Source organism: Engraulis encrasicolus, chromosome 15, assembly GCF_034702125.1.
Source record: "Engraulis encrasicolus isolate BLACKSEA-1 chromosome 15, IST_EnEncr_1.0, whole genome shotgun sequence".
NCBI lineage: Eukaryota > Metazoa > Chordata > Actinopteri > Clupeiformes > Engraulidae > Engraulis > Engraulis encrasicolus.
Genome location: NC_085871.1, coordinates 12,712,740 through 12,735,918, shown reverse-complemented (window position 1 = coordinate 12,735,918; position 23,179 = coordinate 12,712,740). Strand labels below are relative to the sequence as shown.

Here is a 23,179-nt window from a genome sequence, read left to right as displayed (position 1 = left end):
ACAGCTGATAGCATGCATCACAGAATGTATCAAACAGCCCTGAGGCCAAATGTGTGAAATGCGACAGTGAGAAGAAGATATGTGCGATGCAGTTGCGGTTAGTCATCAACTTTAAAGGGGCTCCAGGTAGGATTAAAAGTTTAAGTAATCACTGTCCCGAGTCAGACGATGGTTATGTGAATCATTAGTAAGTGAACGATGACTCTCGATTTCCACTGTTCGCTGTCAGAAAAACACAAATGCAACTTTTTGACAGAGCAGTCCGAACGAGTGTCGTGGGAAACACTTCTCATACGAAAAATCGCTTTACATACCGTTTTCAGATGTGTATCAACTGCTGGCATTCCATGATGAAAAATATTATTTGAACAGCATTTTTTCATTACGTTGTAGAGTTTGAGACAGGCATGCCATGTGCCCTTTTAATATTATATGGGTTGGTTGGTAGGCAGGGACATTTTGAGGCTTGTCTTATCTTAAAGTGCCACGAGCAAGTCAAGGCCAAGGGGGCAGCCACCGGCACCTGCTGAGCAGTCCAGTCTCCATGGCGATTAGCTCTGAAGTTGCTTGGTGACCATGACCACTTGCTCACTCGTGTTTGTTCTGTTTGGGTTTCAGATGAGGTTTCATCCCCCTCCCCTCTCCTTCCTCTTCCTCCTCCTCCTCCTCCTCCTCCTCCTCCTCCTTCATCCACCCTCAATATTCCTTTTCAACATGGAGATCAAACAGCCCTCTCTAGAGGACTCTGTGCCCAGTGTGTTGTTGACTGTCCTTACACGGATATAGCCAGCCGCACCAGCCATCTGCCTTGTATGCCAGTGGCAATTGAGAGTAGCATAGCATGCATGCCATCACAAATGACCTTTGTGGTACAGCGGAGGTCAACTGTGACAGAATACGATGAAATAAACAATGCTGTGGTGTAGATTAAAGACGTGACACACCGTCACAGTGACATTTCACACACTTGAATGGGTCTTTATGCTTGTAAATCAAAGGGATGTTTGATGAATAAATTGGTTGTCTGGATGCAATTTCTTTTGGTGTTTTTGATCGCAAAGTTGAGGACCTTTTCTTTTTTGTCTTTGACAGTATTTTATTGTATTAGTTTGGCACATTTGATTCTCGTAGTTGTACCAGTAGGGTTTTCATTAGTGGACAATGATGCCATTATTATGGTGGTAACCCCAGCTGTAGACCATTCAAGTGTTTGAACACAGGGATTCCCTCCCCTCCCATAAGATGCTTAAATGACGTTCAGCCACTGATAGTCAGCACAAAATCACTATGAAAAGGAATTACTCTTGGGTTGTGAGAGCTGAACGATTTATCCTTTAGCCTCCCTTCTTAGCTCCCCAAAAAGAAGCTTGAATAGATTTGACACGGGCCAGCTTACATGGAGTTCATGTGCCGTTCAAGCTGGTCTCACCATAGCAGATGAGCAGAAGAAGCACGTGTGTGTGTGTGTGTGTGTGTGTGTGTGTGTGTGTGTGTGTGTGTGTGGTGGGGAGCTTCCACAGTCACACCTGTTGCCACACTTTCTCTTTGACCTTGGAGTGATACCTTGATGTTGATCTCTTCAGTCACCCCTTCAGGCTGAGAATGGAACTGTCTATCATAAAGAACCACAGTACAAAGACATCCTCCATTCCAATTCAAACTTGCCTAGTCTGGTTATAGATCGTGGAGGGTCCAAAGTGAATTCAGAAGGGCATTTCATACTGTTGGAACCACTACAGTTCAGAGTAGAGAGTACAGAGTTCGAAAGTATTATTTTAGCAATATTGAGAAAACAATTTAGTGCTTTGCTCGATTTAATCTCCATCGACTCTGTACTGTAATCCCTAAATCATGCTATCAGATCTCCTATGACGAATTGGATTTTTTAAATTTGTTCTCCATCGAAGTTCATATGCTTAACCACACTGTCTCTGGGTGCTCTTGGCTGGTTCATTGGTTGGTAATCATTCTGATCACTCACACTGCCCCACTTCATCACTTTGAAGGGAGGTGTCCATGCCGAGATAGATGGATGGGGTAAACGGGTTCATTCAGCACACCATCCAGGCAGAGACAGATGGGCGAGCGGCTTTACATTCAGCACACCACCCAGGGCTGCGGCTGGGATGCGTTTCCCCCCCAAAAAGCCCAAGTACTTCTTAAGTATGAGGTGCCCACGAGGCAATATATCTCATCACCTAAAGGTTATACATAAAATAGTTTCACAGGCATGCATACACTATTTTCTCGCGCAAATATAATGTTTGCACAAAGTGCATGTGTGAGGTGAAACAGTGCATGTATAAACTTTTAGTGATGATGTAACGCCTAGGGTATTTCTGATATATTGATAAATGATATATTGATGATAAATGACCCGGCCAGAATCGAACCCGAGTCGCCTGCGTAGTAACCCAGTGCCCTACCGCTGGGCCATGGCAGGGCCAGGCTTGAATACTTCTTAAGAGTTTTTTGGAAACACAGATCAGGAATGTCTGAATGCAGTGTCCTGGTGATTCACTTTTGTAGGACTGGCTCATTAGCCTTGCAAAAAAAAAAATAAACATCCACAAACTAGTGCGAAAATTTAAAAAGACATAAAATAGCATTTAGAGAAAGGAAGGAAGGGAGGGAAGGAGGGAGGGAGGGGAAGTGTTTACCGCCCAACAAAAACTCATCAACGTTTTTAGAGGAACACTTATTATGTCGTCCGCAGGCTCCACAGGGAAAGCAATGCCAATGGTAAAAGTGAGAGAGCGTTGTGTAATGGGCTCTGTCTCCAAAGGCCCTCATGTGCCCCCCTCTAATGGCGAGGTGTCCTGTCCCTGGAGCATTGCCTTTTATGCGGCGTGTCCTTCAACAGCCGGGATAGAATAGACAGGAAGACAGACAGAGGGAGGAATTTAGATAGAAAAACTAGAAGTTTAATAGGTTGGGTATTCAGGACATGTACTGTGTGTGTGTGTGTGTGTGTGTTTGTGTGTGTGTGTGTGTGTGTGTGTGTGTGTGTGTGTGTGTGTGTGTGTGTGTGTGTGTGTGTGTGTGTGTGTGTGTGTGTGTGTGTGTGTGTGTGTGTGTGTGTGTGTGTGTGTGTGTGTGTGTGTGTCTTTTTGTGAGATTTAAATACAGTAGAAATACATTTGTTTGTTTATTGAGTTTTAAAATGTGTGGTATGCTTGGATGTGCAAGTCCACTAATGTGCAGGAATTATTTTTACAGTTCTGGACCGAGTAATTCTCTTTATTGTGGCACATACAGTAGGAAAAAGTGCAGCAGCTGGACTAGAAGTTTTATAGGTTGGGTATTCAGGACATGTACTGTGTGTGTGTGTGTGTGTGTGTGTGTGTGTGTGTGTGTGTGTGTGTGTGTGTGTGTGTGTGTGTGTGTGTGTGTGTGTGTGTGTGTGTGTGTGTGTGTGTGTGTGTGTGTGTGTGTGTGTGTGTGTGTGTGCGTGGGTGTGTGCCTGACTGAGTGTGTGTGTGCCTGACTGAGTGTGTGTGTGTGTGTGTGTGTGTGTGTGTGTGTGTGTGTGTGTGTGTGTGTGTGTGTGTGTGTGTGTGTGTGTGTGTGTGTGCTTGCATGTGCGTGTTTATCAGTATAGTATATGTGTGTAAGTTAGATGATAAATCTTGCATGTGTGACAGGCCTCCCCAGTAGTTGCCCACACATGACATCGCATCACGTGTATGTGAAACATCCCCTCGGCGCATCTCCACTTATCTCCGTGGCGACAGAACACACCGCGGAAATATCTGTCACGTGGCACCAGATACCATCTGAGGCACCTTGTGTTTGAAGCTCGCCGACTTAGATGCTGGGTTGGGCTGCAAATGCTGAGTTCTCTCCATATCGACTTTAACTATACTGCTGCTGGACTAAGCCATGTACTCAATTAAGTAATGAAGAAATAAAGTCCACAACATCAGGGCTGCCATCATTATTTTATCATGACGTTTTGGGCTTCTGTCTCTTTCTCTGTCCATCTCTACTAACTCCCTTGTGTGTCTAGCCAGTCACCACATGTACATCCCTCCTTCCCATCTCCCTGTTCTGTTCACCAGGTGAGGATGATATGAGAAAAAAAGAGATGAAAATATCCTTTCTCCCTCTCTGCCCCACATGCAATACTGATCTCCTTCCCTATAAAAAAAAAATGCCCAAACCCAGGGCGGTACCACCCACTGACTCCCACCCCTCTCCATCACTACTACCCTCTGATGTGTCCAACCTACAGTGCGTAGGATGGGTTGATCAAGAAGAAAAAAATTGATCACGGTACATTTTCTCCCTCTTTCATCTGCCTAACCCCTGTTGCTCTATCTGACCACCCCCCATCCCCCCCACCCACGAGCTCCCCATATGTTGTTTCTGATATTTTTGTTAAATTTTTCGTACGAACCCCTAAACTTTTTAGAAAGTTTAGAAAGGGGCGGGACTTTCAAGCTCTATATGAGGCATAAAATGCAATTTCGTTGTGTGCAGTGTTCAGTGAACACTTGTGTGCTGTTAAGTGCTGTGTCACAATAACAATGGGAGTTGGAGTTTCCCGGGTGGGCTTTTGCTTTCGGCTTTCATATATCTGCCCCTGCCCCATATCCCTAGCCTCCCTCAAACTTCCTTGTAGCGGCTAAACTCTTCATATCTACAGCAAGGTGTACAATCCCTGGTTAGCTGGCTGGCTGAATGGCTGCAACAATGTCTCTGCCATCCTGTCTGGACAGCACTTCAGTAGCATTGTGAATGCCACTGAAACCATTGGGAGACGCAGCAGTCGTTTGGCCTTTCTGGAAAGGTTAGCGCTGATGTCAGCGGGGCTGAATGAATGGATGGGATGTGGCCTACTATTGTTGGTCCCCTTGGATACTCCCGGCTACGGCTTTCTTTTTAGAGACCACTGAGCTCTCTTGCTACTTGCAAGGGTTCAAGTTTAGGTTTATTTGTCCTTTCAAGAGTAAGTCAAGCATTTAAAGAGCATGATTGCAGGGCTTAAACAATAGAATTTACAGTAGACAAAAAAAGTAAAAGTACTGTAGATCACACGAGAGGTTATGGTTTCTACCCCCTGCATTTCTGTATTGTTAACAAATGTGTATCATAGAATAGCCCTAAAATAGACCTAGTGCCACTGCCTTTACACCTTTAGGTTGCTTGTGGATGGCCATTTAGAATAATCAGGGCATCAAGCTGTTGAAAGGCAGAGGGTTTTACGGAGTAATTTCATTGTTTGGATGTTTCAGTAATGGTGGTGCATTTGAAACAAACAAGATGAGAAGAAAGTGCCTCGCCATTATAGCTCTGATGTGTTAGAATGAGATAAATGGAAGTCACATTTGACAGGCTTGTTTGTCTTGTGTATCCAGCAATTTTGCATTTCTTTGAAGCAAAGATGTCTTGAGTCTGTAGGTAGAAGGCTGAGGCAATGCTGCAACAGCATGTTCATTCAGTCAGCTTTTGCAAGAGTTCCCAGAGGAATCTGTTGCTCCTTAGAATTGTGTTGATGTCTTTCAAAGCCAAATCATTTATTTAGATGTTGTTCATCTTTCTTTCCTGGAAATGTCTCAAACTATATCTCTACTCCTCATCACATCAATCTTTTCCGTTCTTAGCAAAAGTGGCATACCATATTTAAAGTCAAAGCAATGCCACAGACCAGTCATGGGGGAAACTGTCAGCTTTGTGCAAAAATGATGGGAAAATGGGCCAAGTGAATATATGTACAGTATATACAGGTATGAAAATACGGGGCGGGGGGGGGGGGAGTTCACCGCAGACAAAGTAGGGAAACATAACAAAAAGCGAAACTATTATGACTCAGGCCAAAGCCCGTATTAGCTGCTAACACTGACAAAATGCTTTGACAGAGTGTGCCAACAAGCTCAGAGGGCCGAATAATTGGAACAGGAAGCCGCATCTCCCAACAGTGTCCCTCTTGTAGAAAGAACGAGCTCCCCTCTTGCCCCAATTGGCAATACCCGGAACATCACAAGGCAATCAAGTGCACCCAGCCTGCGATCCACACGAAACACAGCAGAAAACCACACAGGGCATTGCAAATCTGAGTTGAAACTAAGGTCTTAGCCCCCGAAAAACAAAATTTCAGACACAATGGGTCATTCCATACCAATTTAACAAATATCCACGTCCTTGTGTCTCAAAAAAATTCTAAAATTATTACTCTGTGTTCCTTAGACATCTAAGAGAAATGATGTCAAATATAATTGGATGTGAAGTGATGTCTTTTAAGTTTTAAGTAACAAGCCGTTTCGGGGGTGTTGATTTTTCTTCAGCCATTGTTTTCTGCCAATTTCTTAAGGCCGTAGCATAACAGCTCTACCGGTACATTAACAAATACCCCCGTTAGTAGTTAAAAATCAAATAGACTAGTACTAGCAAGCCTTCTATATTGTACTACTGTTGCACTATGGCTTTGAGAATGCAGAAAAACGATGTCTGAGCGAAATGGACACCCCCACCCCACCTCTATAATAAAGTCTGTAACTAGGAAATGATAATAATTCAACGAAAAAGGCGATGCTTGGAGGTTTAATTGGTGTGGAATTACCCTTATCCATTTTGTTATACAAATGAACTGCAAAACAAACCAATAAGACCTCATTATTGTGTGAATTCGATTTTTTTTAAAAGAAGAAATAAAAGACAAAAATAAAATAAATTGGTTATAATAAAATACGTTTTTTTTTTTTTTACTCAGAAGTAATGGCTTAATGTTACAACACCAGGTTTCTGGTAATTAAGTTAAGTGAAGGTTTTTCTTAGTTTGAACAGCTAAGAGATCAGTAAGGTCATATTTATATCTGACAAACAAAGATTCCTGTGAAAACTCTTCCTCCGGGTTTATGTCCCTGGCAGTGTCGAATCGCGATGCTTGTGATCTCTGACCTAAATCTTTCTTTTGATTTTAATCACAACACAAAGCCCAACTGAGTCTGACAGCCAATTGTTTGCAGAGAAATTAGCACATTTCACCATCCTAATTTGTTTGTGCTGTCGCTTTGCCATCACAACCAGTGCCATTTTGATTTTTAATCACCCAATTACCCCCGCTGTGTCATCTTCAGATAGATCTTTTAGTGAGCGGGGTGCCTGCAAAATACAAAAATGCAAAGTGAGAGCGAGAGTGAGTATGGCAGCATTTTTTAATCCTAACTTTAATGAGAGAGAAGAAACATTAGAAGAAAGTTTAACAATCTGTTTTTTCCTGATTTATATAACTGTCTCTGGACTGAGCCAAAGCTTCAAATCTCATGTTAATTTCATATCTGCCATTTTTAAGGGCCCCAGTTGACATATTTGCATTCTGAAAAATTGTCAAATGTTTTCGTTCTGTGTCTACTTTGCATATCCCTTGTTTGCTAGTTTTTGGTGTCAGTGACTGTAGCACACAAGAGCAAGAAGTTAGAAACCTGTCATGTCCCATGCCCTTTCAAAGCTGTCAGCAGCCCTGTGTGTGTGTGTGTGTGTGCATGCGCATGTGCACACTTTCGTGTATGTGTGTGTGTGTGTGTGTGTGTGTGTGTGTGTGTGTGTGTGTGTGTGTGTGTGTGTGTGTGTGTGTGTGTGTGTGTGTGTGTGTGTGTGTGTGTGTGTGTGTGTGTGTGTGTGTGTGTTGTGTGTGTGTGTGTGTGTGTGTGTGTGTGTGTGTGTGTGTGTGTGTGTGTGTGTGTGTGTGTGTGTGTGTGTGTGTGTGTGTATGTTTGTGTGTGTGGAACGCCAGGCCAGTTCATCCCGATATGCCAGTAATTAACTCTTCTATACTTGTCAGCCCGTGTTGACTTAAGCGATGAGCTTTGGGCCTATTAGGCAGCTGCCAGCGTAATTGCCATGAGCGCTAATCCATAGTTGTCTCCTTAGCCTATTATCCAGGCCAGCCAAGTTTACAGCTGTCACTCATTCATCCTGTGGAACTAATGCAGACTCATTTTGATGTACATAGATGAGAGCAGTCACAGATGGGAAGCCAAACCATTTTCTCATTTCCTTCATGAATATGCACATTGTTGCAGTCGCTAAGTGGGAACCCATTATGGGAGACGTACCATCTGATTCTGCTAATCGTTATGTCGAAAACTCATTTTTTGTCTGCCGCAAACACGTGCATCAATGTGTGCCTGCTCGTTCTATTCAGATGTTTCAGGTAATGAGGGTTGCTATTTGTAAATGTTTGTCCTTTTCATGTGCTAGCCTGAATGTGTTCGCAAGTCAACGTTCGCAAGTCAAATTTAGCTTGACGCTTTCGGTGCTAGCGGAGGTGTGACCCAAGTGGTGGCAGGCAGACAGCATCTGGCGCGACTGTTTCGTGACAAGAAGGGTGTTGATCAGGGATTTAAATCATTATCCTTTTTTGTTTTTTGTTGATGTAGTGTCAGTTTAGCCTTGTCACCATTTAGCCACTCCAGAGGCCATTTTGTTTCCAGATACATTGCCTTCTCCACTATGCCAAAGTCACACCATATGGAATGACAGGTGATTTTCCACCAGTCTCCCCGACCACCATGGTTTGACATGACATTTATTCCCTTCAAGTGGCACCAAAGCATTTCTTTGCCCTGTAGGTGGGATGCGTCAAAAACGGTCATAAATTATTTGGCTCATCACAGCCTTTTTTTTAGATTTAGTCTATATTTGCTCAGTGCATTTGCCACAGTCCTCCTTTATATCGTTTTTCCCCTTGGAGGCACAGCCATGCTGGGTATCCTCCACATACTGTATATATACTGTATGTATCTACCAAGTTCACTATATAGTATCTTTCCTCCACTTATCGGCTATTGCAAAGCAAGTCCACTTTGTTTGTTTCTTATCTCTCATTTGAATTAGAGATCTTGTACCTGATTTCGCAGTGTTGCATACTGTAGAGTGGGTGTAGCTGATAAGAGGGCTGAAAAGCCAATGCAGAATAGTCCCCCACCTTACATTCACGGAGTATCTCAGCCAAAGATAAGATGCGAAATGGTTTACGAAGCACTGAAACGACTTTGGAAACATTATTTCTAAAGGCACACAAAGAGATCCTGGAGTGTTGATTTAAAAGCATATAGGCTTAGTTGGCAACGCAGTCACACCTCAGCTTGATCACAGCCATAATTCACGTCCCCGCACAGTGCCCCGCTCACGGGAAGACGTATACCATCCTATTGGCAGGCCTGTGAAACAGAGCATTTCACCTCCGCTCCAGGTGCTCTGTTCATCACGTCCATAACTCTCTCTCTTTTCATTTTCATTCCACTATTCATCTCTTTTTTCCCCTCACCTCAAAACCCAATCTCTCAGATACATATACTGTATGTCAGCTGAAGTTGGAATCAAGTCCTGGACGCCTGTATAGTCATCCCCAGCAGGGCCGCTGACAGCTTTGGCCAGGCCTGTGACAAAGTCATCTGAAATGGTCCCCCCTGCCCAATACATACGTACAATAATCCGCAGTATAAGCGTCCTCAGTCTCCCTCCCTCCATCCCTGCCCTCACACCAGGGCAAATCTCCAGGAAAACCGGTAACTCAAAATGTCGCCTGTCATGTTTTTCCCTCCCAGTTTTTGAGCCATGATGGGTCGTGACAGGCGTGGAGGACAGTTAAATAGCGGCAGTGCTGCTGTCACTCCTCAGAGGTTTTCTCTCCCTCTCTGCCTCTCTCCCTCTCTCCCTCTCTGCCCCTCTTTCTCTCTTTCTCTCTTCTCGTTTTCTCTTCTCTTCTTCTCTTCTCTTCTCTCTCTCTCTCTCTCTCTCTCTCTCTCTCTCTCTCTCTCTCTCTCTCTCTCTCCCTCTCTCCCTCTCTGCCTCTCTTTCTCTCTTCTCGTTTTCTCTTCTTGTCTCCTCTTCTCTTCTCTCTCTCTCTCTCTCTCTCTCTCTCTCTCTCTCTCTCTCTTTCTCTCTCTCTCTCTCTCTCTCTCTCTCTCTCTCTCTCTCTCTCTCTCTCTCTCTCTCTCTCTCTCTCTCTGCATTGGATCGCTTCAAGCAGGGGGCCTGAGGCTCTATGAACGGGGCCCATGCAGCGAGCCACATCACTGGGGCAAAGTGAACAGCTGGACCTTGGAGCAGAGCTGGGGACTTGAGCTGGGGAGCGCTCTGGACCCTCATTAGCCTTGGTCTCATTGCAGGGCCAGCCCCGGGCTGGCCCGGACAAAAGGGGGCTGACGGTGATCTCATCAAAAGGGGGCTAGGTGCTAAAGATGGCCGCCGGGCCAGGTTGTGGGGCTAAGGGCCGATTTCCCTGGCCCGTCGAATTCGATGGGCCAGCAAGCACCGCCGAGGCTCGGAGGCGGGGTCAACCTCTGTGTAAAAATGTGGCTGCATGGGGGACTTATCGCTAAATTCTGGGCAAATTATGGTTAAGCATTAGTTTGGGGTGTTTGGCTTTCTTATGGCATAATTTCATAGGATGCAACCTTGGCACTTCTGTTTGTGTTTTTAAAGTTATTTAGTCAACATAACTTTTTTGTTGTTATCGGATCATGGGCACCACTACACTTAAACTTTGATGTCATAGCTAAGTCATGTCGGCTTTTTTCTGCTTTTAGCCGCCAACTCTTGTGCCATTATCGTGATTTGGCATGCTTTCCACTGGACACCAATAAAAAGTGTCTCACAAATACTCACACATGACATTTATGTCGGCTTATTTAGCTTTTGCGCTATTATCGCCGAAGGTCTGGTAGGCTATATCGCACGTTTCAGACTGATCGCCAAACACAGTTTGAAATTTACACAAGGGCTTTAATGTCAAATGGATGGAAATAACATGAATGAATAGACAGGTGGCACGCCGCAACGAGGGGGTGTGTCGCTATGTCCGGGGCTATGATATAATTTTCTACAGCAACTGATGAAGGTGCTATGTCTCAGGGATTTGGTCTCCTTTCACATGGTAACTTATTCAATTACCTGCACATTCATGTCTCGCTATGACCGGGGCTCATGCTTCTGTGCGCGGGATTAACTGGGCATGTTCGCACGTCTCCTTCTGTTCACTCTCAGTTGTCGAGCTGCTCGTATTTTCATGCGTCTTTGTCTTCTTAACATGCGCTGCGTCCCATACAGCTTCTGAATCGACAACTTTGCCATGTAAATTGCCATTTTATTCTCCTCCTTTGTCGTTCTGTTGTTGTCCTTCTGTGATTTGGGGCGAAAGTGGGCTGTGCCCGACTGACGTTTCACAAACAAGGCGTGTACCTGAATGTGCCTGGGGTCGGCTATGAGTCCGATCAGGCAAAAAATGGCCCGGGCCGGCAGCTCCGAGCCGGCCACTCTCCTGAGCCCCGGGCGGCCCCGGGCCGCTGAAGCGCGGCTAATGAGACCAAGGCTAATGTGACACATCTGTCACCCCTGCTGAGGAGAAGAAAAATAACACACACTTATCGCCTCTTCACCTCCCTGCCACATGCGTCCATATACCACACACACAACGTATAAACACAAACACACACGCACGGACACACGCACACACACACACGCACCGACACACACACACAAGCACACACACACATGCACATGCACATGCACACAGTACGTCCGTCGGCACACACATACACACCTTTAGCACCAGATGTGTTCTGGATAGCAGCAAGCAGTTTATTGAGGCTTATACCAACCCTGCAGCGTGTTTGTGTGCGAGCGTGTGTGTGTGTGTGTGTGTGTGTGTGTGTGTGTGTGTGTGTGTGTGTGTGTGTGTATGTTTGAGAGAGAGAGAGAGAGAGAGAGAGAGAGAGAGAGAGAGAGAGAGAGAGAGAGAGAGAGAGAGAGATGGAGATAAAGAAATAGAATATGAAGAGCTCTTTTCCAAAATGAGATATATCCATTTTATAGAATGTTGGGAAATTGACATTTTTGTGTTGGGCATTCCATTGAAATGCATTGCAAAATGCATTTTTATAGAGGTTTAAAAGTATGTTCTCAAAACATTTGAATGGCAACAATTCACATATGGATGATAGGGCTTCTTAACAGTCAACTCCAACATTAAAATGCAAAAAGTCAAAAATGGTGGATATAGCGTTTTGGAAAAGAGCTCTTCAGATAGAGAGAGAGAGAGAGAGAGAGAGTGAGAGGGTAACAGAGAGAGAAAGAGCAAATGCTATTTCAGTTCGTGCCCAGATTCAATCAGGCATGATGGTGCCTCAGCGAACGTCCTGGAGGTCTCCCTTCGCGTGGCAGGCAGGAGCCTCCGCAGGTCACTGACGTCAGGCTCGTGTCACAAGATCGCCTGCTGCCTGCTGCCTGCTGCTCACATGGCCTCTTCCAGTCCTTACACTGCTCCTGTTGTTTCGTTCAAAAACTTTTCTTTCCAAAGAGGCCTTGTGAAAGAATAATCGTGCTAGCGCCATGTGTCTCTCGGCTCCCTTGGGGGCTGTGTGAATGGGGACATTGGGGTTTTATGAATATTAACTTGTAGGCTAACATAAAATTAAAGATGGTATAAAAGCACTGTGTGTGTGTGTGTGTGTTTGTGTGTGTGTGTGTGTGTGTGTGTGTGTGTGTGTGTGTGTGTGTGTGTGTGTGTGTGTGTGTGTGTGTGTGTGTGTGTGTGTGTGTGTGTGTGTGTGTGTGTGTGTGTGCGTTTGTGTGAGCGTGTGTGCGTTTGTGTATATGAGCATATATGTGTATGAGCGCACTGTATGTGTGGATGGGTCTTTAATATCGCCTTTATGAGCCGCGGAAGACTAATCCATCAAATTTCTACCCATCCCCCTCCTCTTTTCTTGCACCAGTTCACACAACATGCACCCAACCCCACCCCCCAACCCCACACACACACACACACACACAAAAAACCCTGACGTGATTCATCTTTCTCCACTCTCTCACCTTGGACAAGATCCTTGAGTGAGTGGGAGTCGTCGTATCTTACCTTGATGCCTGAATCTATTCATTCTAAAACAGGTCCCCTGTAAAAAGCCAGCCATATTGATAGCCTCCATATTGATTTATGGCCGAGGGGGAAGAGGTATGCACGCAGTGGCTTGATGGATGCGCTAAGGTCACAGTCCTAATATAAGCATTAGGGACTTGCTCTAGCTCGCTCTTGGGTAATACGGTGTGGCACGTCGTCAAACCCCAGAGAGAGAGGGGAAGGTGCATTCTTGCCATATTAGTCGGTGCCCCTCTCCCAAGTCATTGGATTTCCAGCTGCCCTGTGTGGGCATGTGTACTGTACAGTACGAAGTGCGTGTGGTGTGGTGTGGTGTGGTGTGCGTGCGTGCAGGGGTGTGCGCGTACGTGTGCAGGGCCGCTGACAGCTTTTACTGCGCCCAGGGCAAAGTCATCTGAACGGGCCCCCTATCCAATACATACAATGTAATGGAAATCCAATATTGGGCTACCCTATCTCTACCTGGGCCCGGGAAAAATTACCCCTTTGTCCCCCCTGTCGGCTCCCCTGTGTGTGTGTGTGCATGCATATGCGCGTGAGAGTGTGAAGATGTTTATGCAGTAACATAACGCACTGAACCACATGGGAATGTGACCCCTGCCCTGACATTGGGAAGGCCACCAGGCATTTGCATAACATTGAATCCATATATAAAAGCACTGACCCCGGCCTGTCAATATACAGTATTAGCATTGTAGCATTGAGCATTTACAGTAGCATTGTAGTACTGCAGCTTTCAGTGAAAGCGTTCTTTCTTTCTTTCTTTCTTTCTTTTTTCTTTCTTTCTTTCTTTCTTTTTTCTTTCTTTCTTTCTTTCTCTCTCATACACGTACGCACACACACAGAAAGCAGAAACACATAAAGACATATCGCTCCTGAATTCAAGTTAACTGCTGTGTTCGGATATTAGCGCAGGTCGTAATTCCCTGGATCAACATGAGTTGTTTGTTCGCCTTTTTATGTTATGAATAACATTAACACAGACAACAAGAGGATAGGCGAGAGGCAAGTACCCCGCTTAAAAAGACCCACTTAATCATCCTTGTACTCGCCTGCGCTAATTCCAGCTCTCCCCATCACCTACAGGCAAACCAACGATTGCCTTCATTTACTCGTGCAAGCGAAAAACAGTAATTGGGGTGACGGGCGTTGGAGAGGAAAGGAAGAGGGGAGCATGGGGGACGGTGAGAGTAATTTACTGGCTGCGATAATCCTGAATATGCTGTGTCTGTGTCTCGCAGTTACGCCGGTGGAATGCCGTTACGCCGTTTCTGTTGCAGAGAGGGGGGGTCGTCTAGAAATACTTTTTGTGTGCGAGATTCTCTCCCTCTCTCCCTCTCTCCCTCGGGAGACAAATTTGTACCACGGCATTACCGGCTCGGCCCCTGCTTGGCTATATAGGATGACGCGTGCTGTCTCGTTATATTCTTATATACGCTCATTCAGAGACAAGAGAGCGTTCCCATGCAGGCTCGTTTCGTTCGCGGGGTGGCTCCTCGCCATCACTTTTCTTTCTTTATCCCCCGCTATCTGGAGACAGTGAAGAGAGTGGGGGTGGGGTGGGATTGGAATGGGGGTGGCTTGACGTTTATGGGCCACCTCACATGCTTTTAATGGCTGCCTTGTTTTGCAATTCCTTTGCTGCCGCCACCGCCAACTACTCCTTCTGCAGCTACTGCTGCTGCTAGTCCTGCTTGCAGGCTGGTGCTGCTGTTTCAAGATAGGGATGCACCGGATCCAAGATCCGGTTCCGGATCCGGCAGGATAATAGGGTTTTTCACAGGATCTGGATCCGGTTCCAGGATCCAGGATCCGGTAGCCGAGGCTTTTCAGTCAAAATAGTTTGAGCCAACGTGATAAAAAGGGCCCACGTGTGTGAGTAGGCTATGTGTTTCAACCCTTTCGTAGGATCCGGTATCCGATTCCGGATCCGGCAGGATCTTAAGCAGTGAATCCGGTATCCGGCAGGATCCTAAAAATCAGGATCCGGTGCATCTCTATTTCAAGACTCGGGTTTTTGCACGCGGCAGGGCACACACAGTTCTCTGTGTTGACAAACAAGTAGGACTTGAGAAGATGCCTCTCTTGTGCAGGACTTCTAATACAGGAATGCACAACCCAGCAAAGAGATCTCTCATCCTTCTCCCCCCCCTCTCTCTCTCTCCCTTGCTTCTTCCCACTCCTTTGCTGCTTCCCTCCCTCTCTCCCTCACTCCTTCCCTCCTTCCCTGCTTCCCTTCCTCCCTCCCTCTCTGCTTTTTTACTGTCTCTTCTCCACCACTTGCCATTCCACCCCCAATATATCCCCTTATCTTCCCCCCACAACTTCTTCCCATCCTTTTTTCCCCCACTCAAGCAGAGCTGAGTTGTTTTTCTATTTATTTTCCTTTTTCCTGTTGGTTGTTTTTTGTTTGTTGGTTTGTTTGTTTATTTATTTGGAGTAGCGGCTTTTAGAGAGGCAATCTGGTACAGAAATGTCACAGCTCTCTCCCACACCCACCAGTGGCAGCAGCCCTGTGCAAGGATGCATATGTAGATTGCGTTTCTTCTTCTTCTTCTTCTTCTTCTTCTTCTTCTTCTTCTTCTTCTTCTTCTTCTTCTTCTTCTTCTTCTTCGTCTTCGTCTTCTTCTTCTTGCTCTTCTTCTCTCCTATCCCATGGCAACTGTGTCTGCCTCTACCGCCTCTGTCTGAATCTATATGCCACTTATTCATATCTACCTATGTGTCTGACTTTGAGTCTATATATGCCACTCTATATCTCATATCTCCATATCTGCCTCTGTCACTCCTGCTTCTTCATTTCGTCTACCGTACCCTCTGTGTCTCACTATGCCGGATATGCTTGCCTCTGCTAACCTGCTTCTCATGCGATGGTTGTTACCAACCATCTGGAACATTTTCAATCGCTTAGTTCTGGAAAGGCGTGGGTGTGTTCAAAACAGCTCGAACCTGATTGTAGAATTCACGTGTCTTTTTTAAAAAATCACATACTACTTCAACCACTGACTTGTATATACCCCGCCCCGCGATCCCGCCCAGCAACTCTGATTAGACAGGCTGTGAAATTTCTGATTCCGTTCTGGCTCGGCTAAGATTTCCAGACCCTCGTGTGAGCTCACGAAGTTGAGCGGAAATGCACGAAGGGTCTGCGTGGCCTCTGCTGCCACTGCCTCTATCATACTTTGGAAGTGTTCATGTTCATTTTTCAACCCTAGATAGTCTAGAGTCAAATTGAACGTCTTCCAGAGTGTATTTGGTGAATTTGGTCTCAGAGTACTCTCACAGTGTTGAGTTAGCACTGCAGACTTTACTGCACAATTCTGTTTCTGTACCTGCATTTGCCTCTGTATGTCACTCTATCTGTTTATCTGTCTTGTTTGCTGCCCCTGTAACACTCTGCATCCATATATCAAATTTATATTGTGGTATCAATATTGCTGTCAAACATTTTTCACAATATCGAGTTGAAACAATATTTTAGACTGAGTTTATAAGTTACTGCCAAAAAGTAGTTTATGCCAAGCGCAATACGTTCCCCTCTACTTAAGCCACTGCGAGCACAGAGCAGACTTGCTACCCAACACTCATGCAGAACACCACTGTGTGTTTCTCTATAGCCCTCCACTCATATTGCTGAAGGGAGTGAAGATAGTAATTGTTTAGCACAATTATTTGTCTAAAGAAATATCTCTAAAAAGTGGTGATATCAATATTGGCTGAAATAATCGTGATATTGACTTTTCCATGTCTGTCTTTTCCTCCGCCTCGAAGTGAACCAACACCACTATCTCTGTACTTGCCTCTGTGTGTACTTCTACCTCTATCTCTGTATTTGCCTCTGTGTCTGCTTTTTCCTCTATCTCTATGTATTTCCCACTGTGTAGGCTTGCGTCTCTATCTCTGTTTTTACCCCTGCCAATGCCTCTGCTTCCCTCTATATTTTGTCTTTATGTGAGATGGCTCTGTATTTGCCTCCTTGTCTGCCTATGCCTCTATCTGTATTCGCCTCTGCCTCTGTCGCTGCCTCTGTCGCTGCCTCTGTTGTCGCTGGTACCGCTGCAGTCGTGTTATTTATAGCAAAAGTTTTGTGAGCGGGAGCTTGCAGGAAGGGGGGTGGGGTGTATACGGGGAGGGGTGGGGGTGGCAATAGTGGTGGGAGGATGTGTGGATATGTGGGTGGGTGTGTGTGTGTGAGAGAGAAAGTGTGTGTGTGTATGTGTGTGTGGCAGAGGAGTGTGAGAGCTTGAGCGAGTCTAACATAGAGAGGAAGAGAGGGGGAAAGAGGGAGAGAGAGAGAGAGAGAGAGAGAGAGAGAGAGAGAGAGAGAGAGAGAGAGAGAGAGAGAGGCGCTCTTGTGATCAGCCCATATGACTTGGGAGGCTGCAGCCCCTGTTCAGCGACATCTCGGAGCCTGCCGAAGGAACTGAGAAGACGGGGGAAAGAGATAGAAGAGAGCGGGGAGAGAGGGAGACAGTGCCTGAGCGGATGTGTGTGTGTCTGAGGGGAGTGTGTTTATGTGTGCAAGCGTGCCGGGACAGCTTGCGCCAGAGCTCTGTGTAGGAGACCGGTGAGGGGGAGAGAACACAAGATCCAGCAGAAGCGAAGAGGAGGAAAAAGAAAGACAGAGCAAGGGAAAAAGAAGGGGAAGAAAAGAAAGAGAGAGAGATTGAGCAAGAGAGAAAGACTGAAGAGAGAAAGAGCCATGCTGAAGTTCAGTACCACCCACATCTCAAGGTGTGTAAGCTCTCTGCATCGTGTTGGTCGGGACTCTGACTGGGCTGTGTGTGTGTGTGTGTGTGTGTGTGTGTGTGTGTGTATGTGTGTGTGTGTGTGTGTGTGTGTGTGTGTGTGTGTGTGTGTGTGTGTGTGTGTGTGTGTGTGTGTGTGTGTGTTGTGTGTGTGTGTGTGTGTGTGTGCGTGCGTGCGTGCGTGCGTGCGTGCGTGCGTGCGTGCGTGCGTGCGTGTGTGTGTTTCTGAGTCCAGTGTCTCTCGGCTGAAGTGGTGCTCACCGGAGCTGCGATGAAAAATGCATCTGGGATTGGGGTGGAGGCTGCTGAATGGTTGCGGGGAGTGGAGTGGAGTGGAGTGGTGGAGGAGGAGAGAGGGGGGGGGGGGTAGCAGAGTCAATGCCTTACGCTCCGTTATGCTGACACTCGTACGGGGTGAATTATTCAGGTATTACTCCATGCTCCGCGCAGTGGAGGTATTGTACCAGATACTTTATGTATTGTAAAGTTGTGATGGTGAACCCTTGGTTTTAAGTTTGTTTGTTTTTTAAATGGATGTGGTCTCGTGCGATTTCCGCTTTAGACAGGGGCGGCTCATGACACGGTGGCTGATCATTTGTGCTAATCAAATGACATGGTTATCTGCTGTATCCATGGTTGCGACCGTGCTGCAGTGTGGTGATTGGTTCTGTGCTGATTGTTTATGTTGTCGTGTGCATGCATGGTCTGAGTCGGTTGTTTTCATTAAGGCAGCCAGGTGTGTGTGTGTGTGTGTGTGTGTGCGTGCGTGCGTGCGTGCGTGCGTGCGTGCGTGCGTGTGTATGTGTATGTGCACGTGTACGTGTATGTGTACAAGTACGTGTGTGTGTGTTTGTGTGTGTGTGTGCACGTGCGTGCGTGCATGCATGCATGCGTTCAAGTGTTTGTGTGTGTCGGTAAGCAGCAGGAATTCCACACACTTACACATACACGGGTAGATGACGGATAGGCAGCAAAAAAATTTTTTTTCACAAAACATTGTTTATGAGGGGAAAAAGTATATGTCTACGTAGTGCAGCAATTAATCTTTCAAACAATCCAAGTGGTCACAATGTTGGTCTATTCATTGATTATTTATTTACGTTGATAAAGCAATTTGCTGAAAATATGTCCTTTGGTGTGACGTTAAGAAATAAATATATTAAGTACTGTAGAAATGGCTTGATGGAGTTTTAGGAACATTGTTACACTCCTCATATTTACTGCATTTTTTTTTTTAATTCTTAATTTAATGAGAAATAACCACTTAAGGATTTTTTTTCCCATTAGAGGTGAGCTTATCAGAAACCTTCGAGGAAATACAGGGATATCTTTCTTTTTAAATGTTCAAAATTGTCCGAATTTATACTAACTTTTCAGGGACGATAATTTGTCCTTCCCTAATGCAATATTCAGTGTTTATCAAACATATTGTTTAGCTCAAACAAATATTTGAGCGATTAAAAACATGTCACACACCGTAGGACATACATGTCACGCTAAAGGACAGAAATGCAAAACTGAGCCAGAAACAAATATATCAACATGATAATTTTGTCTTTTGATCATAATATAATGTTGTAGTCAATATGGACCTACATTTTACACTTATAAGTCTTTGAATCGTCGATTATCAGCCTATCGTAACTCTTAATGACAGCCATGCGGTCATTGAATGTAACCTGCAGAGCTCATAAGACTCATACTGAAGGGTGACCTTGGCATGACCATCACACTTTTGTAGGTATGCTATGACTGTCACACCATTGAACCTGTAGTGTGTAGTGGCCAGTGCCTGTTTGGTATCTCAAGCCGGACAGCACATTTATGCTGTATATTGAGCTCTCCACAGCATACTTTATTCATCTATACTCCTCTATATACTCTCTCACTGATATTTCCTTCACTGTTACCGTTATATTTTATGGTTTCAAAGCACCATTAATGACATTTTATATCATTTGACAGTATCTAAAATCAACAGCAAATATTCATCAACAATGCATCAAAGTATAAATTCCAAAGGCCAATAAAGGAATAAGTAATTTGAATGCACAATATTTATCTAGTCAAACAACAAAACAACAAAATATGTACTACCAGTTGTTTTAAAAGCTCTTTCTCAAATATCTAGTCCATTGGTGTTACCTGTTTGTCCTTTGGTGTGATACTCCAAAGTGTCACACCATAGGACTTTTACCATCACACCATAGGACTTTTACCATCACACCATAGGACTTTTACCCTCACAACATAGGACTTTTGAGCTTTTGAGTTAATTTAAAGCCATGTCGTTGCCAACTGAAATACAATTTCACCTTTAGTAAGATGCATTTTCATACATCTACATAAGAAAAAAATATACACTATTGTCAAAATGTATTTTATGGCTGTCACACCAAAGGACTACAAAACTAATACATCTTGTGGTAGCAAAACATAATTGATTGACTGAAGAACTCTGAGAGAAAAATCTAAAATCCACCCTTGCCATTGGCTTCTTAAGGGTCTAAAGTCACAATTTATGTACCGCTGGAGTTTCAACAATAGATAATTATCCACAGAATTAACCAAAAAAATGATGTCACACCACAGGACATTATTTTCTGCGACAAAGTTTCATAAGTCCATACGGTCTCAGAAAAACAGGAAAAAAATTAAGCATTGCCACTTGCTAAAATAGACACCTTAAAAAACATGCCAGGGCTGTTTAGACAAATGACTGAGCTTTGATTATTTATTTAAAAATGTTTTAATATGGAGAACCAGGCTTGCCTCAGTCACACCATAGGACAAATGTGGCATTTGACTCAAAATTAAGTATACTTATTTAAGCTCTGGATTTATTACACATTACTTTTTCACAACAACGACATTAGTTTAATCATTTAAAGCATTGACCATTTTGAAAGCATGAATTTACTTAATTTTAAGAGCCTGCGACAGCAAAATTTACACGTCACGTCATCTACCCACACGCAAAAGAACTGACAGCGGACATTCAGAAAAGCGTGAAGAGCGTTATGCCGAATTTGACTAAAAGTGCGGGGCAGATTACAATCTCAGACTCTCAGCCATTAGAGAGCTTATGGAGTATGCATAGCTAGCCCATTTCTTTCCAGATCTGTTTTCAATGTCTCCTATGGAAATTGGCTGTCCGCCAGCTTCTGACAAGCCCAAATGACCTATGATCGGCAGAGCAATTTTAAAAAGCTGCCGAGTTAAAATGGTTTGTCAGACGCTGTACATAGCCATATATCCTGTCAAGTGTGTGCATGTATTTTTCCCCTCAAACGCTGGTGGCAGGGATGTAGTGACTGGTGTTTCTGCATTCGACAATTATAAAGTGCTGTGTGATAGTGAATGTACTGTATTAATGGTGTTTTTGTTCTTTATTGACATTGACTCTCTCTCTCTCTCTCTCTCTCTCTCTGTCTCTCTCTCTCTCTCTCTCTCTCTCTCTCTCTCTCTCTCTCCATCAGTCACAATGAGCGGAAGGTGACCTGCAAGCATCCTGTCTCTGGAACCCCTTCCCAAGACAACTGCATCTTTGTCGTCAACGAACAGTAAGCCACTTCATGATTTACCCATAATGCACCATGCTTTGGAAGAGATGTTTTGTAACACTTTAAATGAACACGTGTTGGCTGCCTTGTCCAACATCCACAGAAACATAAATACACAGCCCCACACACTCACTCAGGTACGCGCGCACACACACACACACACACACACACACACACACACACACACACACACACACACACACACACACACACACACACACACACACACACACACACACACACACACACACACACACACACACACACATACACACACACACACACACACACACACACACACACACACACCTGTCTGAGTGGAAATCAAATAGTGTGATGTTGCCTCCCACTGACTACATCAACAGTACCTAATTTACACCGTGAGTTCTGATGCCTACATCGGTACACATGACACGTTCCTCAGCCTTGGCAAACAAAACTGTTTGTACATTTCATGATAAGGAGTCTATAGGAGAAAAGCGAGACCTGTCAAACAGTACATGAAGATGCTTCCCGGAAGTTAAAAGAGTAAGGCAAAGTAAAGAGGTGTATGTGTGTGTGTGTGTGTGTGTGTGTGTGTGTGTGTGTGTGTGTGTGTGTGTGTGTGTGTGTGTGTGTGTGTGTGTGTGTGTGTGTGTGTGTGTGTGTGTGTGTGTGTGGGTGTGTGTGTGTGAGTGTGTGTGTGTGTGTGAGTATGTTTGTGTGTGTGTGTGTGTGTGTGTGTGTGTGTGTGTGTGTGTGTGTGTGTGTGTGTGTGTGTGTGTGTGTGTGTGTGTTAAAACTTAGTTAACATAAGCTCACTTGTAGTGTGTGGGTTGGCGTTTGTCTGTTTGTCCGCCCGTCTGAATATCTGTGTATGTACTATGTTACATTACATTACATTACACTTAGCTGACGCTTTTAGTGACTTACAGTTATTTACAGGGTATTGGTTACAGTCCCTGTTGCTTTATGAGGTTAGGTGCTTTGCTCATGGGCAGGTCGGCCATGGAGTGTGGTAGGGAGAGGGAGGGTGAGATTTGAACCTGAAACCCTCTGATGTAAAGCCCATCTTCTTGATTTGTTCATAGGCTTATACAGTATATGCACGGTTTAATACAAGTGTTGTTCAACATTTTGTTTAATCACCTAAACCACACTATATTCTGACAAGAAAATTGAACCGTCTGTTAAGTCACTGTTAAAAAAACTGGATGGTAAGGAGAATTGTGGATGTACAGAAAATACATAATTAATCGCAAGGTAAACGCAATCATGTCGGGACAGATGCCACATCCTACAATTACTCATCTTCCCACAATTACTCATCAGTGCAAATGACGCTGCAGTGTTTCATTACCGTCACTGCTAATTGCCATTAGCGACATCCGTAATTTAAGACCCTGCTAGTGTCATATCCTATCCAAATAGAGGTTGTCATAATAAAAGTTGTTGACAATGTGACACCGATTGTTAAAAATGTGCTGAAAGTTCGAAGACATCTAAAAGTTATTGCGGCAGTCAGTGATGATGTGACAATCATTTACCATTACCGTGGAAATCATTTAACATTACTGCAAAAGTTAAAAGAAAACCAAGTTTTGTTATGGTAGTGAGTGACAACGTGACACTGATTGTTAAGGATGTGCTAGAAGCATTGAGGAAAAAGTGAAGAAGCATTTTGAGAAAAAAAGTGTTAAAACACCTTTGGTGTATGTCTAGCTTCAAGTATATTTGCATGTGTGAGAGACTGGGATGTGTGCTTGTGTGTATGTGTCTATCCATGTGTGCAGTTGAGAGTTTTTACAGTGTGTCAGATTTTAGCAAGCGTTTGTTGGTGCATGCTGTGTGTGTCCAAGTTGTCTGTGTCTGTGTCTGTGCCTGTGTCTGTGTCTGTGTGTGTGTGTGTGTGTGTGTGTGTGTGTGTGTGTGTGTGTGTGTGTGTGTGTGTGTGTGTGTGTGTGTGTGTGTGTGTGTGTGTGTGTGTGCCTGTGTGCCTGTGTGCC

The 23,179-nt window shown here is 44.6% G+C and overlaps 1 protein-coding gene across 17 annotated transcripts in view; it reads left to right on the top strand.

Moving 5' to 3' along the window:
- The window catches only part of plekha5 (pleckstrin homology domain containing, family A member 5), a 277,740-nt gene that overhangs the window by 170,352 nt on the left and 84,209 nt on the right, over positions 1 to 23,179 (top strand). For 16 of the 17 annotated variants that reach the window (XM_063217075.1, XM_063217090.1, XM_063217074.1 and 13 more), the window contains exon 4: positions 21,111 to 21,194. In XM_063217075.1, coding sequence (XP_063073145.1) covers positions 21,111 to 21,194 — 84 coding nt within the window. Of the gene's footprint in view, positions 1 to 17,130; positions 17,618 to 21,110; positions 21,195 to 23,179 lie in introns of those variants that run through there. The other variant, XM_063217082.1, reaches the window with a different exon arrangement.